General features: G+C 45.2%; 1 protein-coding gene across 1 annotated transcript in view; it reads right to left on the bottom strand.

The window, feature by feature from the left end:
• LOC102381592 (kinesin-like protein KIF19) overlaps nt 1-13,459 on the bottom strand; it is a 23,759-nt gene extending 10,300 nt beyond the window's left edge. The window contains exons 1-11 of the mRNA XM_006034446.2: nt 13,388-13,459; nt 11,056-11,136; nt 8,183-8,293; nt 6,248-6,335; nt 5,425-5,561; nt 4,859-4,984; nt 3,914-4,108; nt 2,776-2,928; nt 1,833-1,955; nt 1,030-1,183; nt 83-257 (exon numbers count right to left, since the gene is read on the bottom strand). Coding sequence (XP_006034508.2) covers nt 83-257; nt 1,030-1,183; nt 1,833-1,955; nt 2,776-2,928; nt 3,914-4,108; nt 4,859-4,984; nt 5,425-5,561; nt 6,248-6,335; nt 8,183-8,293; nt 11,056-11,136; nt 13,388-13,459 — 1,415 coding nt within the window. The remainder of the gene's footprint in view (nt 1-82; nt 258-1,029; nt 1,184-1,832; nt 1,956-2,775; nt 2,929-3,913; nt 4,109-4,858; nt 4,985-5,424; nt 5,562-6,247; nt 6,336-8,182; nt 8,294-11,055; nt 11,137-13,387) is intronic.
• Between the last annotated feature and the right edge of the window lie 964 nt (nt 13,460-14,423).

Raw genomic sequence — 14,423 nt, forward strand, 5'->3', positions numbered from 1 at the left:
CGTCTTTTACGGACACCTTCGGCGGGGACATTAGGGTGTTTCCTCATCAGGAAGTAGCTGGCTATCCTGTGGCTGTACTCACTCTGTAATCGTAAGCAGATGCCTGGAGGTATCAATGTGCAGCTCAATGTTGGTGTTCTCCAGCTCTATGAGGCTGCGGCGCATCTCCAGCTGCTCCTTGAAAGCTCTGATCAGCTGCTCCCGCAACTTGTTCATCTCTTGCCGGCTGTACGCTTCTGGATCCTCATGCATCTCCGCTACAGAAGAAAAGAATAGCCCTTCCATTTCCAATGGCCCAATGCTCTACACTCACTCCCTAATGTGGCCCACACAAGACTCCTTTGAGAGCTGGTAGCACATCAAGTAGGTTGTTGCCTATGAAAGTCCATGCCTCTCTAAGGCCAGTTAGTCTGTAAGGTGCCACCCTGCTTGCCTTCATGGCACAGTTAGTAGCAGAGCAATAACAACGTGGGCTGCAAAATAATCATGATGACAAGATGCTGCTAATTTGTGCTTCTATAAAGACTGATAGGATTTCAGAGGACCTTTCAGTGGGGCATACCCTTGTTGTACAAGGAAGTGAGGTGCAGAGAGAGTCTGCCCATAGTTATATCACAAGCTAGTGATGAAGTTCACAATGGAGTCCAATATTGACCAACAAACAGCCCCTACTCTGACCAGACTTAACTTGCTCCTCTACATCAGGCACTTAAAAGCATCAGGTATGGCTAACATGAGGGACTGACGAGGAAAGACTCTACTGAGGAGACAGATGTCTGCCCCAACTCAGACCTGATGCAGGGAGGCTGGAGGACTTTACAGTGATGGAGCTGGACAAAAAATAGTTTGCTGCAAACATGACCGGCAGCTGGAAAAGCAAGAGACTCTCTCTAGGAAAGCCTTTGAATGTCATGTGAACAGGATGCGGATGCCTCAAAAAGCCAAAGTCAGGCTCATACACAAGACACACCAAGGCACAAACCTCAAGGACAGAACCTAGCAGAGAAAAGCATCTGCTCCTGGATCTACCTTGAGCATCCCCAATATCAGAGCTGACCATGCTCTTCTCCTTCTCCTGATTTTCAATCTTTGCTTTCAGGCGCTCGATCTCCCGGCGTAGATCTGAGATGATGCTGGTGTACTGAGCAATGTGGTAGGAAACATTCAGCAGGTTGCGTTTCACCTGTTGGGACCAAAACACACTTGGTCATTCATTCTGTAGCTCTCTTGGTAGCTCTGTAGCACCCTGGTTGTGAACCAGAGCATCCCTCCTAGTCAAGAGGTGCCTAGTTACCCTCAGTCTATGGGATAACTCTTTATACATCATTGTCTACCTTCCTTTACCCTACAGGCCTCTCCTTTTGCTGCCTCTTTAGCCTTCCCTTTTTGTTTCCTCACTGGCAGCTCCACACCCACTTGTCATCTATATCCACTGCCATTATGGCACCTACTCACTGCTTCTTGTTATACTGCTTCCCATCTGTTGTACACCGCTCTGTGCCATGCATGCTACCCTCTCTGTCGTGACTAATCCCCAGTCCCTTAATGCATCTTATTCATAGGCCTATTGATGTGGTCAGTACCCATTGCTTTAAGTTCCTTACCTTCTTGTTTTACTGTATCCCTCCCACCATGTTGCTTGACTCCTCTTCCCTCATGCTTCCAACATGAATATTGAGAGTACTGTCTGGCCTCTCTCTTTCCCCATCGTGCATCCCATTCATCTTTCTCAGCCCAAAATCATCCTCATCCTCCTTTCACCCAGCATCTTTCATGCCTTCTTTGCATGCTTATTCTACAAAATCTAGCTGGTGGGCTGCTTGCTTGCTTACCCTTGTCTTGATGTTCTTCGCTCGATACGCATAGATCAGGGTTGTACGAGATTCTTCAAAGTACATACTAGCAGGGCTGATGTGGGCGATCATAACTGTCCTGCTGTTCCCCCCCAGTGAGTCCTAGATGAACACAACATTGCCATCACTTGGTATTAAAAAAGGCACTGGTGGGGCATGCTTGGTCCCCTGAAAGCTACACTGAGCTGCTCATTTAGATTCCAGCAGAGAATCCAAACTAAGAGCGGTAGGTAGAGCAGATCAAAAAATTGTTACTGTAACCTCTGGCTGACAAAAGCGTGGCTTTTTGACTATGTAGAATTTTCTGTTCCCAGGAAAATGTCCATTTTCATCAAAATGCAAACAACTTCTGGGATTTTGACAAAATAAAACAAGTTCCACACAATTTTTAAATCCTGCTTTGGAGCAGAAAATACATTTTCAATCAGCCCTAGCTGGAAGTTCAGCACCAAGAAATCAACCAAGATTCACGCTAAAAGCTGTGAAGTACATTGAGATCCATGAACAAACACAACAAATGCCCATGATCGCACAGCACAACTCCCAGGTTTCAAGTTATCAACAGAGGTTCACTGGATTTTACAGCTCATCCTGGCTTGGTTCATTTCAGACAGAGTCCAGGTGTTCATTTGACTCTTGTTTTTCATAGATGTTGGGGTCGGAAGGGACCTCGGTAGGTCATCGAGTCTGACCCCCTGCCCTGGGCAGCAAAGAGCGCTGGGGTCAGCTTTTGTTAGAATTGAGTCAAAATATATTATTGGCTGGGCTTGAACCCCTACTCAAGACCTGAAGTAATTCCCTGTGCTTGGGAAGAAAAGAGGGGATACACAAATGTGGGTCAGCTCTCAAGTATAACTTATTCTGTGCAGCAACACAAGCCTTCAATGTGTTGATTCCCTTCCCAGCCAGCAGTATACAATACCTTCAACAAGCGGGTGAGCTTGCTATCTCGAAAATTGACATATTGGCCTCGACTCCCACCCTTCTCACTCAAGGCATTGATGCAATTTCCTAGAGCTAGCAGCGAGCGGTTGATATGGGCTCCTTCCTTCATTCTCTTGCCTCGGTTCTGGGTCTGTTTGTGAAAGGAAGAAGGATGGGGTTACACTTGGGAAATGGCTTTGTTTTTGCAACATTAGTGTTAGGATTTGAATCTCTAAAGCATGAGCCTCTCTGACAAATTTAGACAGAGCAAATTCAGCAGGGATACAAATGGGCGCAGCTCCCACTGAAATCTTGCACGTGGTGGACTTGAATTCAGTCCAGAGTCTCTGCTAGAAGATTTGTAGTAAATTGAAACCTACCCTTCTGTGACTTGCTTCCTAACCAAGCAAATGGGATTGAAGCACGAAGCAGAAGATCTAACCATTTCACGCAGAAATAGCTTTCCACATATCTATTCCAACTTTTATGCAGTATTCCCCATCACCATCCTTTCAATTGCTCATTGTCTGCACTCTTTTTTCTCTCCCCCTTTTCCTGGTTCTCTCTCCCATTTTTTTCTGACTTCCATCTATCCAATGTCCTACCCTCCAGCTCCCTGCTTGTCCGTGATGCTTACATCAGTCACACCAATCCCCCACTCCTCTGCCTTTCCAGAGCTCCCTTGTTCTCATATGAGGCATTGTTGCCAAAGCTTAAAATTTTGCAGAACATCTCGCAGTTGGATAAAACACTTCAGCTCTGATCACCCGCATGTCCTTTCTGCCTTTTCCTCTACTCAACCTATGAAAAAGCAGTTCTCAGTTGCACTTGTAAGGTGTTTCTCTATGCTAGTGCATAGAGAAACAAAGTTTAAACACAGTTAATTGACTCTTGCTCAATAAAATGTGCATATGGTGCACATTTTATGCACCATATCAATGGCATATGGTGCATATATCGCAAGTGTTAAAACGTTGTATTCCCAATGTTTTACAAATGCCAAACATGCAGGCAACAATGATTTTTCAAGACAGTATGTGCCCCACACAATATCAGCTGTTCCTCGGAAAGTTGTAGCAGGACAGACCAAATGGTTAGGTCTTGTTTGTAAATGCCTATTGAGCTCTTAGCTGTACCTGAGCAGCTCTCTCAGACCCTGCCAAGTCGACCATGAAAAGCCTTCCCACTCGCACTTCTTCGGTAATATCCTTCACCCGACTCATCCGTTTCACTGTCACCTGCAGGACAGCGTGTGAGCGGGAAGATGTCTCATTGGCAGCAGTGGGTTCCTGAGTGCGTTCCTTGTTTCCTTTTGTCAACAGCTGCATGATCTAAATAAGGCAGAAAAGCACCCAGAGGTAGTAAGATCTGCTCTGGTAACTGTAAGCTTCACCTACAATAACAGCGAGATTGATCACCCTGAAGTGTAAGCAGAAGTTGGACCAAGTTTTGGCTGTGACTTCACTGGGACTTAGGTTTGATGCACTAGCTACCAAATGGTGTAAATCTTGGGACTTCACTTTTGTTGGCTTGATGACGTGCTGGGTTGCATTCTGCTAGGACTCAGAATAGCTCAGCATGTTATATCCAAAACGATATAATATTATACAATTGGTGCTCCCAATATTGGTGGTATGAAATCACCTTAGAAAAACTGCACATTAGAAGTAATGTAGATACTCAGTACAATCTGCCTTCAAGTGCATTGCTAAAGCATATTTCAGTTACTTCCTTTCCACTTCCTCTATTAACATTTTAGCTGATAGGATGTGTAATATAGGTCAAGGCAGTCTTCTTTTCAGGAAACCAGCAGATACTGAACCTACTGACCTATTTAGCTGATTTTTATTGCTTAGGAATGGATTTCAGCCTGGTTCCTGTTATCTTCCTGCCTGCCTGATTAGTCCTTTTTGAGTAATTTGGCTGAATTAAATGAGTCTCAATGGATATTGTTGCATGAGACACTATATCAAGGAAGGTGATGACAGTGTGGATATGTGAAACCATCTGAAAACCTTGCTACTACTCTAGAGCAGTGAGCACTCCCACTCCTTCTCCTGTGGACACTTAGTCCATCTTACCTCCTGTGCATTTGTAGTGGAGACTTCAGTTATTCCTGCTATCTGGATACTACCCCTGGAGTCCTCTCTCAGGTCTAAAAATCCAGAGGATGGATTCAGGAGGTCACGGATCACTTCATTATAAATCTGATAGAGGAGGGGAAAGGCAAAGGAAGTCAATAGACTCACACTGCTTTATCCTTGGATCAGTAATATGGAGGACTGTGCTATTTACGATCCATTAGGTATGGCATTGTTTGTATTTCCCTGGAGAGGAGAAGCAGGACGAAGCTAAGCTAGCTGAGTCCGGCTTCTGTGAATAGGTGATACAGTAGATAACAAAGATAAATGAATGACTGCAATGATAGGTGGAAATGTCACCAATTATGCAAAAAATACAGAAAAAGGTGACAAGAAGTCTAGAACTCAGCCAGAACCACCGAAGAGGAACAAGGCAAGAAGAACGTCATTGGACTCGCAGCTTTGAGTTATACCTTCTCTAAGCAGGAGTCTCACTAAGCTCTCATTGCAAAGCACCTTCTTCACAGAATTTGTACCCCCTTAAAAACCGACCAAAGATGCTTCACCTCTAGGTATGACATCGAGACGATGTAATCCATGTTGTCACTGGTTGCCTCCAGGGCCCTAAAGAGGTCATTCAGAGTGCGGATGTAGATCCCCGGTTCACAGTCCATCCCTAACATAGTGTACGTCTTCCCTGCCCCTGTTAAAGCAGAGAAAAGAGCAGTGCAGATCAGATTCCAGGGGAAAATTAACTTCTGATGTCATTTATGGCAGAGTCCATCTGCGGCTGGATCTGCCCTCCTGAGATGGTACAAACTCCAGCTTTGCAAAGAGCAGTCCTTGTCTTTTCCCTCCTCTTTTTTAATAAAAGGAAATAGTTCCCTCCAGTGAATTCCTTCCTAATTCAGCCTGTTTTCAAGCATACCACTGCTTTACTGTTGCTTTGACAGTTAAAGTGAGAGGCACAGTTTGCAACACACAATAGTGCAGGGCTGGGCAAAATGCAGCCCACGGACCGGTTGCAGCCTGCCAGGCCATTCTATCTGGCCCACAGGGCCCCTAAAAAATTTGGAAAATTAATATTTATCTGCCCCTGGCTGCCTGTCATGCAGCCCTCGATGGCTTGCCAACAGTCAGAAAGCGGTCCTCTGCCCAAAATAACTGCCCACCCCTGCAGTAGTGTATTGCATTTCATGATACACAGAGGCGCAGTTTGCAATACACAGAATGATGTTTGTACTGCTCTGGCCTTGTCTCTGAACTAATACAATTAGGAAGTTAGACTTGCTGCTTCAGGTCCAGACCTTAAAGTTTCAGTTCTCTCTGCACACTTCATCCCACCCATCTCCTGCTCCAGGCCCTGTACTTATAGTATGTCCGTGTTACCTGTGGGGCCATATGCAAAAACAGTTGCATTGTATCCAGAAATGACTCCTTCTACCAGGCTCTTGGTGGTGGACACATATACTTCCTCCTGGTCACAGTGAAAAACAGCAGAGCTATTAGGTCAGACATAAACATTATTTCCAAGCTGATACACACAACCAGCGATTCTCAGCTGGTTACTTCTCACTAAGCCAGCGATTCTCAACCAGGATGCCGTGGCACCCTGGGGTACGTTCAGATCCTTTCAAGGGTGCCACGCAATGTTGGCACTGTTAGGCATACAAACATGACTCACATGATAAACTAAGACATTTGTAATAGGAATCCACAGTGTTAAAAATGTTCTTCCTTTTTGTGGCCTGAGTTCCTTGCAGCAGCAGAACTGGTCTCTTATTTTTCTGTAGTCAAACAACAAGTGTAAACTAAGAGCTGGCATTTTCCAAGGGCTGCCTCAAGTATATCCAGGGGTGCCTTGAATCTAAAACGATTGAGAACTGTTGGTTGAAGCTTATCACACTGAGTATCCCACAGTTCTTGAATTGGGAAGATTTCATGCATATGAGACCTCAGGCAAAGGTCATATTCCCTGCTTAGCTGGAGCCTTCAAGAAACCCTTCTCTGGCAGATTGGGAAGGAAGGAAGGAAGGAGTGAGCAGATCCATGGGACCACCAGATGCAGACTATCCCAGTGTCTGTCTGAAGCTTTGAAAGGGTTTGGAATAATAGAACGAGTCACGGACATGATAAATTGTACCAGTTGTGTCCTCTCCAAATACATGCATGGGTGGATGCACACGCACACACACCCATGCATTAACCTTCTCAAGGGTGGTTAAATCTGGAACGAGCCACCAGAAGCAGCAGCCAGCACATACCTGCACACTAAGTAATGCTGTGACTCCCATCAAATAAAGCCAAATCTAGAACTGTTGTAGCCATGATGATCCAGGGAATACCATGTGAGGAAAAAAGACTTCCTTGATAATATCTCGCATCTCTCCCAAATTTATACTTAGGAAAGATAGTAGATAAACTCTCAGGCACAAAATGCTCTAATTGCTTGACCTGATATTTAGCTTAGGCTGTAGCTACTGTTTTCCCAGACCTAGGGAAGGGTATTTTGTGCCCGAAGGCTTGTCTAACTTCTCCAATGATAAAGTTGGTCCAAAAAGGTATTAACAAAGAAATTTTACTTTTTGAAGGTAGGAAAGATTAAATAAATATTCTTGGCAGTTCTCTAGGCCATCTGCTATGAAGGTCTATTATGGACAGCATTTTATGGACCTATGCATTGCTTAGATGATATTTTGTTGACAGGCCCATTAATAAATCCTTAGATAAAAACATTTTGGTGCCTTGTTACCACTGTGATGAATGTATTAGTCAGTAGCAGAAAGGCCGAGGAGACTGATCTTGTAAAATAAATGATTTCAGACATTAATCAGGTTTTCAGATCATTTCATTTCATCTCCTGCAGAGCTGCATGCAGCTGTGTGCACCAGCCTTGCCTAACTGGAGGACGGCTTGGGAAGTCACTTAATTTTAGAGAAGCTCAAGCAAAACAGATAAAGAAGAGCCTATGCCATAGAGCTAAACAAGACAACCATGACCTCATTCACTGGAGGCCCCAAGAGTCCTGGCTCTCGGTGCCAGAACTGCTCCATTGTGTGCATACAGATCTGGGTGATCAAGTCCTGGGGGAGAGAGAAATCCAGAGCAGACTGCGTCTTACACTGGTTCTCCAATAAGCAAAAGAGAAGCCTTTGCAATCTGCCTCCCCTCAGCACCTCTGCCATTTCGCTGGACGCAACGTGAATTCATCGGTGTGCAGTGTTACTCCCAGGGGTTAAACCAAACAATTTAAACCAGACAACTTTTTTTTTCCTTTTGGTGGGTCAGGGAGGAAGAGTTTGGGAGGGGAGGAGAGAATGTTACCTGGGTAGCTTTTTGATCAAAAACCATATCAAATATAAAGGTCTTCTCTCGGGATCTATTAGCTCTCAAGATATCATCTGGATCTTCACTTGGGTCCATCAGAACAACCATCTGTTACAAAACATATACAGAGAGAAAACCATCATGTCCTTCACCGATTCTATGGTTGCAATGAAATGGGACTTGCGATCAGGATAGGCCAATGGTTCTGCCAGCTATTTATCTTACAATATTCTGTTGCATCAACCAGCCACCCAAGTACTGAAGGAGTGTATATGGGAAGGCATCAGTGCACACAATATGGGCCACATCTACACATGCGCTTTACTGCAGAGTAGACTAATTAGCCGTGGAGAAAGCATCACCATCTACACATGCGATGGTATAAGGACGCAGTAAACTAATTTATGCTACAGCAAGATAGTACTGTTGAGGACAGTACTATTTTAGACCAGGGTAATTTACTGGGATTAAATGCATGTGAGGACCCTGACCGCGGGTGTAAACTGCACCGTCACCCAGCCAGCGGAGGGCCAGATTCCTGCCTGCTGCCTCACCCCACAGCTCCACGCTTTCAGCACCCTTGTGCCCTAGCCAGCCTCTCCACCACCCATCACCACCACCCCAGAGCCCAGGGCTGAGTAGCCCTGGCATAATCTGCTCCACCTTGGCTCCAATTGCTGCAGTTCCAGATGCATATCTAGATGCTGCACCTGGGAGTAGTTTACTCCGGCTCAAACTGCTCCAGAGTTTATTGCTTCAAATTGAATGTGTAGATGACGTACCACCCGCAGAGTCGGAGAAGCTTTTGATTCTGGGGCAGTCATGAAGAAGCCTTGCAGCTGATCTGCTCTCCAGATGATGTCATCTGGAAAACGTGCAATTCTTGCCGAACATTTCAAGGTGCGCAGAGGAAATTCAGTGAGGCTCCACTGGGCAAGTCATTTGCACTAGCATAGCACTGTCTTCTCCTATATTACACCTGATGAAGCCCAGTGTGACTAAAGCAGCAACTGCCCCCCTTTGGTTTTATTTTTAGTGAAATGCTAGGATCTGGAACATTCCCAGCTCCCAGGGGAATTGTTCAGGAAACAAATTAAATGCCCTGGGAGCAAAAACACGTGGGGAAATCCCTTAGAAGCCTTCCCTGTCTAAGGACTAGCAGAAATGCCTGCTTTGCTCAGGGGCAGAAACTGGTTTCTTTTACAGCTTTGATTAGAATAAGGAAGATTAAAATAAAAAGTGTGCTTTATGACAGGTTTCATTTCTCTTGGCTCCTCTGGAGGCCATGGTGATCACTCACGTAAGTACATAATTATGGTGGAAAGAGGGTAGCATTTCTCCTCCACTGGAACAGCTCATAAGGAGGTGATCTAGCCTCCAGGGGAATTATGTACCTAAGGGAAGGGGGTGGGGGAGTCAGGCGCCATATACTCCAGGGGAGCTTTTGCTGTCTCAGATAAATACATAATTAGGTGAGTGTAGATCATCAGCCACCTGATCTACCAAATAATCACTGCATCAGGATGCTAAGCGGCGATAAAATCACACAGAAGAGGCAGGGAATATGTAGGGGAAAGAAATACCCAGTGGCCAGTGTAGAAATATCATGATCTTAGGCTGACAAGGTTCTTTGGGTGACTCGGAGATCTTTTATTAGACCAATTTAATAGTTGGGAAAAAATGTAAGCAAGCTTTCAGGTTTAAAAACCCTTTGTCAAGCTGAGGAAGTTTCTGCAGTTGGTGTGTGCTCTTCCGGGATGGAATGAAAAGTAAAGAAGCCTGTTTCTTATCGACCACCATGCTGTATTTCAAAGTATCCAGTAGATAACACAAACCAACAACTTCACTTAAGTGAACCGAGTCATTCGCGCTGATGAAACGGGAAGGGAATAGTAAATATCTAAGGGCAAAATTTCTAAAGGAGCTTCCTGATTCATGCCCACAGTCCAGATTTGCACGTGCAAATCAGCCTGTCTGTGTGGGCGCACAGAATGCCTGCGGGGTGTTTTCTGTGCCAATTTGTCCCATCACATTTTTCCTGCAACAATGCTGTGATTGATCTCAGGAGTCTACTTGCAAGTAGCCATTGCATCCCTGGGACCTTGGTACCCAACTACCTTGAAAAAATTTAGTTTTAGTTAGATAGTAAAAACAAAAATAGTTTTGTTCCTTCCAGATTAACACATTGCCTGACTAGGAAGTGTCACAAAAACATATGCAAGAGTACAGATCGCTCACTACTGGACTGAACAACTCCAAGTTAACAAGCCTATCAAGCTTAGTCTATTTTATTTTAGAATCAGCAAGTGGGTCAGAAGGACTCTACATAAAGTAAGTTGAGGCTAAGAATAGTAATTAGCACAAGCTGACTAGAAACCACTCAGAAAACTAAGCTTTTCAACTCCCATAAAATGTATATTCACTTTGGTAGTTACCATTGTACATTGTCACTGCTAAAAGAACCTCAATTGTTCTTTAAAAAAATTGCAACTAAAATCTTTAAAATATATTTTTCCTTTCATTTCCATTTGAAGTGTTATTCTGTCCTGAGACTAGCTCAGTAAACTGTCTGCCTCCTTCCTAGACCCTCTCTCTAGGACACGTAGAAGTCCTCAGGAGTTTGCAAATTCTGCAACACCTCTAACAGCCTTTGCCTAGGGTTGCAGGATGTTTTATACCTCAGATCCCATCTCTATTCAAGTGGGTTCACAGGAAATGTCATGTACAAGTTAACTTGAAAGTATGTCATTGTATTTGTTCTTCACCACTATCGAGAAAGTAAAATTAAAGCCTCCTGGGTCACTTTCCAGGAAACTACCATCTACCAGCTCAGCTGTAAACTCACCCATACTTCCCTGCCCCAGCCTCACCTGGTCCCCCACTCTGTGGGCTATGATAGAGGCACCTTCCTCCAACTCAGCTTCATTGATCGGACGAATACGTAGAGCCACCTGCACACAGACACAGTAGTCAGGAAGGTTATAAATTGCTCCCCTAGGCAGCTCAGACTTACCTGCAAGCATCTAAGATTTCTTAGAACAACTTTTTACTTATTTTTTTTTCTTTTCCAGGTTATTTTTAAAACCACCAGAGAAGATTTAAGCATATAATTCTCCAGTCTCTTGACAAATGTGGATTCTTTATTTCTACTGCTGTTTCTAATGCAACAAACCCCATAATAATTCCATTACCCTGTCCACCGACATCATTGCAATAGGAGCAGGAAAATTCAAAGTGTATTACCAGCTGCTGCACAGCTAAATGGGACACTCACACGTTGTTTCCACTGTATCCCCAAAACATGGATTAAAACTATGCTATTTCTTGGTGACTGAGTAGGAGAATTTATACTCCATGAGGATCCAAGCTGGAACATCATGCTTATATTGAGCTCCAAGTTGACCCCTGACCTGTGCAGAACCACGAGGAAATCAGAGAGCTACCACAAGAGTCTGCTTAACATTTTGTTCATGGGAGAACTGGAGCTAGCATGAAGAGCCAGATGTATATACGGCCGCATCTGCATAAATGCTTGAATCAACCAGAAACTGGTAAATAATACTTGTATTTTCAAATTTGGCAATATTACAGATATGGAAATTACAAGCAGGTGAAAAATAGCTAATAGGACCCCTTATCCCAATCATAGAGGTGACTCCACATATGACACCTTTATATTTGATTGCACTAGGAGTATTTCATGTACAAAAAAAGTAATAAAAAGAGAAACAAAATGGTATATTGGACCAGGCACAGGGCTAGGACGCAAGGGCAGCTGTGATGCAGGTCCAGTTTGGCCACCATGGGGCAAATTCAGGTCACAAAGCCCAAAACTTCCAATTCTCAGTTCCAGAGTTTATAGAAACCCAAACAGAGATGCCCAGGGCCCAATTTCAGAAGAGCTCAGGGCTCTAGCTTGAATTGCAACTACTCAGCATGTCCAAAAATCAGTCTCTGCTCTCTAGGAATCTTGTCAGACACCTGGGCCACTTGAAGAAGTTGGCTTTGGCCTCACAATGTATGTTTTCCCATCCATAAAATAGACTGTCACCTCCTTAACAGCTGCCGAGTGGAAACGCTGGTTAGCATTGGCATAAAGGTGCAGAATGTACCGAGGTGTGTGTCAGCTGGAGGGTGCCTAATTATTCCAAGTGTTGCTATAAGGCTCCAATAGTCACATGCAACTAGTTTCTATAGGAACCAAATCTATTTCCATAATAACAAGACCAACCCTGTGCTGTTTTAATGAGGGCTTCCAGAGGCAGCTTTGGGATCCAGGATTACCTGGTGCACACATCATTATTCCTCTTCTAAAAAAGAAAAATCCTCTAGGAATGGAAAGCAAGGCAGACCCTGGGGTCAATGTTACCAGAGGCACAAAGCAACACCCTACCCATGTACACTCTTTAATACTCATTGAACACCTGCTCTAGCACGTTGCATTATCATCAGACCTAAAAGTCTCTGGGTGAATTTTTTTTAAGTGCCCAAGTGACTTTGGAACTTGCGTCCCACAGGACTTGGGGGCTTTGGGGAATGTTACCCAGTATATAGCAGTCCCTCCTCGCATGGGACAGGCAATGGTGTGAGGCTGACAAGCCTGTCTTGGAAATCTGCAGCTGCTGATGTCCCAAAATGGTGAATGAAAGGAGTATTTTGTGACCTCTACCATGCAGATTAAACAAAAAAGCCTGTGGGGGAAAAGACCACACAGTGTTGAGGGTCACAAGAGCTTGATTGGGAAACCCAAAACACTTTACACGTGATTAGAGCCCTGGAGCACTTCAGAGACGAGACTCTTGTGCTGGGAGCCCGTTGCTCTCTGGTTTAAAACAGAAGCAAATCGACACAGTCCTGTGGTGACACGAGATGCCCGAGGAGCGAGCTATTTTAACCTGCAGCTCAAAGAAAGCACCGGGGAATAAACAGCAGGTTGCCAGATGGACACGCAGAAATCAATGCCCCAGTCCTGGGATTCATCAAGTTCTGCGGAGGCCTCTGAGTGAATATTACCAACCCCCTGGTCCCCGACCTACGTGGTGCAGCATTAACAGGCAAATCGTAGGCTGGAACACACAGCAGCCTCTGAAAAGCCTTTACCCCCCATATCCAGTCCTGCTTTACCTCCGACCGCTGCTTAGGGACAGGCCACATGGTCAGAGCAGAGCCCCCCCACAATCCTGCCCCTGCAGCCAGACTCACCGTCAGCTGCTGCTCCTTCATGGCTGTGCCCCTTTGCTCAGGGCTAGGAGATCTGCTGGCAGGGACGGACATCCAGCAGGCTGGGCTGGGAAGCTGCTGCAGGCTGAGCTTGGCTGGCTCTGCAAGCCCTGCGGGAGAGGCGTCACCTGCGCTCCCCAGGCAGGAGGTGACATCAGTGATGAGGAGGCGAGGCAGGAGGAGAAGAGCTGCATCAAAAGCCATGCTTGATTTTAGCACGGCTTTTGATATGGTCTCCCACAACATTCGCCCCAGCAAGCTAAGGAGGTACAGGCGGGATGAATGGACTGCAAGGTGGATAGAAAATGGATTGGATCATCAGGCTTAAAGGATAGTAATCAATGGATCAATGCCTAGCTGGCAGCCAGTATCAAGTGGAGTGCCCCAGGGGTCAGTCCTAGGGCCAGTTTTGTTCAATATCTTCATTGACGACCCGGAAGATGGGATGGAGCACACCCTCAGCAAGTTTACAGACGACACCAAGCTGCGGGAAGTAGTAGATACACTGAAGGGTAGGGATAGTATTCAAAAAGACCTCAACAAATTGGAGGCTTAAACTAAAAGCAGTCTCATGTGGTTCAATAAAGAGAAGTGCAAAGTCCTGCACTTAGGATGGAACAATCCCACGCGCCAGTACAGGTTGGGGACCGACTGGCTAAGCAGTCAAAAAAGGACCTAGGGGTTGCACTGGCCAGTAAGCTGAATATGAACCAACCAGTGTGCCTTGTTGTGAAGAAGGCTACTGGCATCCTGGGTTGTATTGGTAGGGGTGTTGCCAGCAGATCAAGGGAAGTGATTCTTCCCCTCTATTTGGCACTGGTGAGGCCACATCCGGAGAGCTATGTTCAGTTTTGGGTCTCCCGCTAAGTAAAGGATGCGGACAAATTAAAGAGTCTAGTGGAGGGCAACAGAAATCATAGAAAATTAGGGTCAGAAGGAACCTCAGGAGGTCACATCTAGTCCAACCCCCTGCTCAAAGCAGGACCATCCGCCCAACCAGATCATTCTAACCAGGGCT

This window comes from Alligator sinensis, unplaced genomic scaffold (genome assembly GCF_000455745.1).
Source record: "Alligator sinensis unplaced genomic scaffold, ASM45574v1 scaffold500_1, whole genome shotgun sequence".
Classification (NCBI taxonomy): domain Eukaryota; kingdom Metazoa; phylum Chordata; order Crocodylia; family Alligatoridae; genus Alligator; species Alligator sinensis.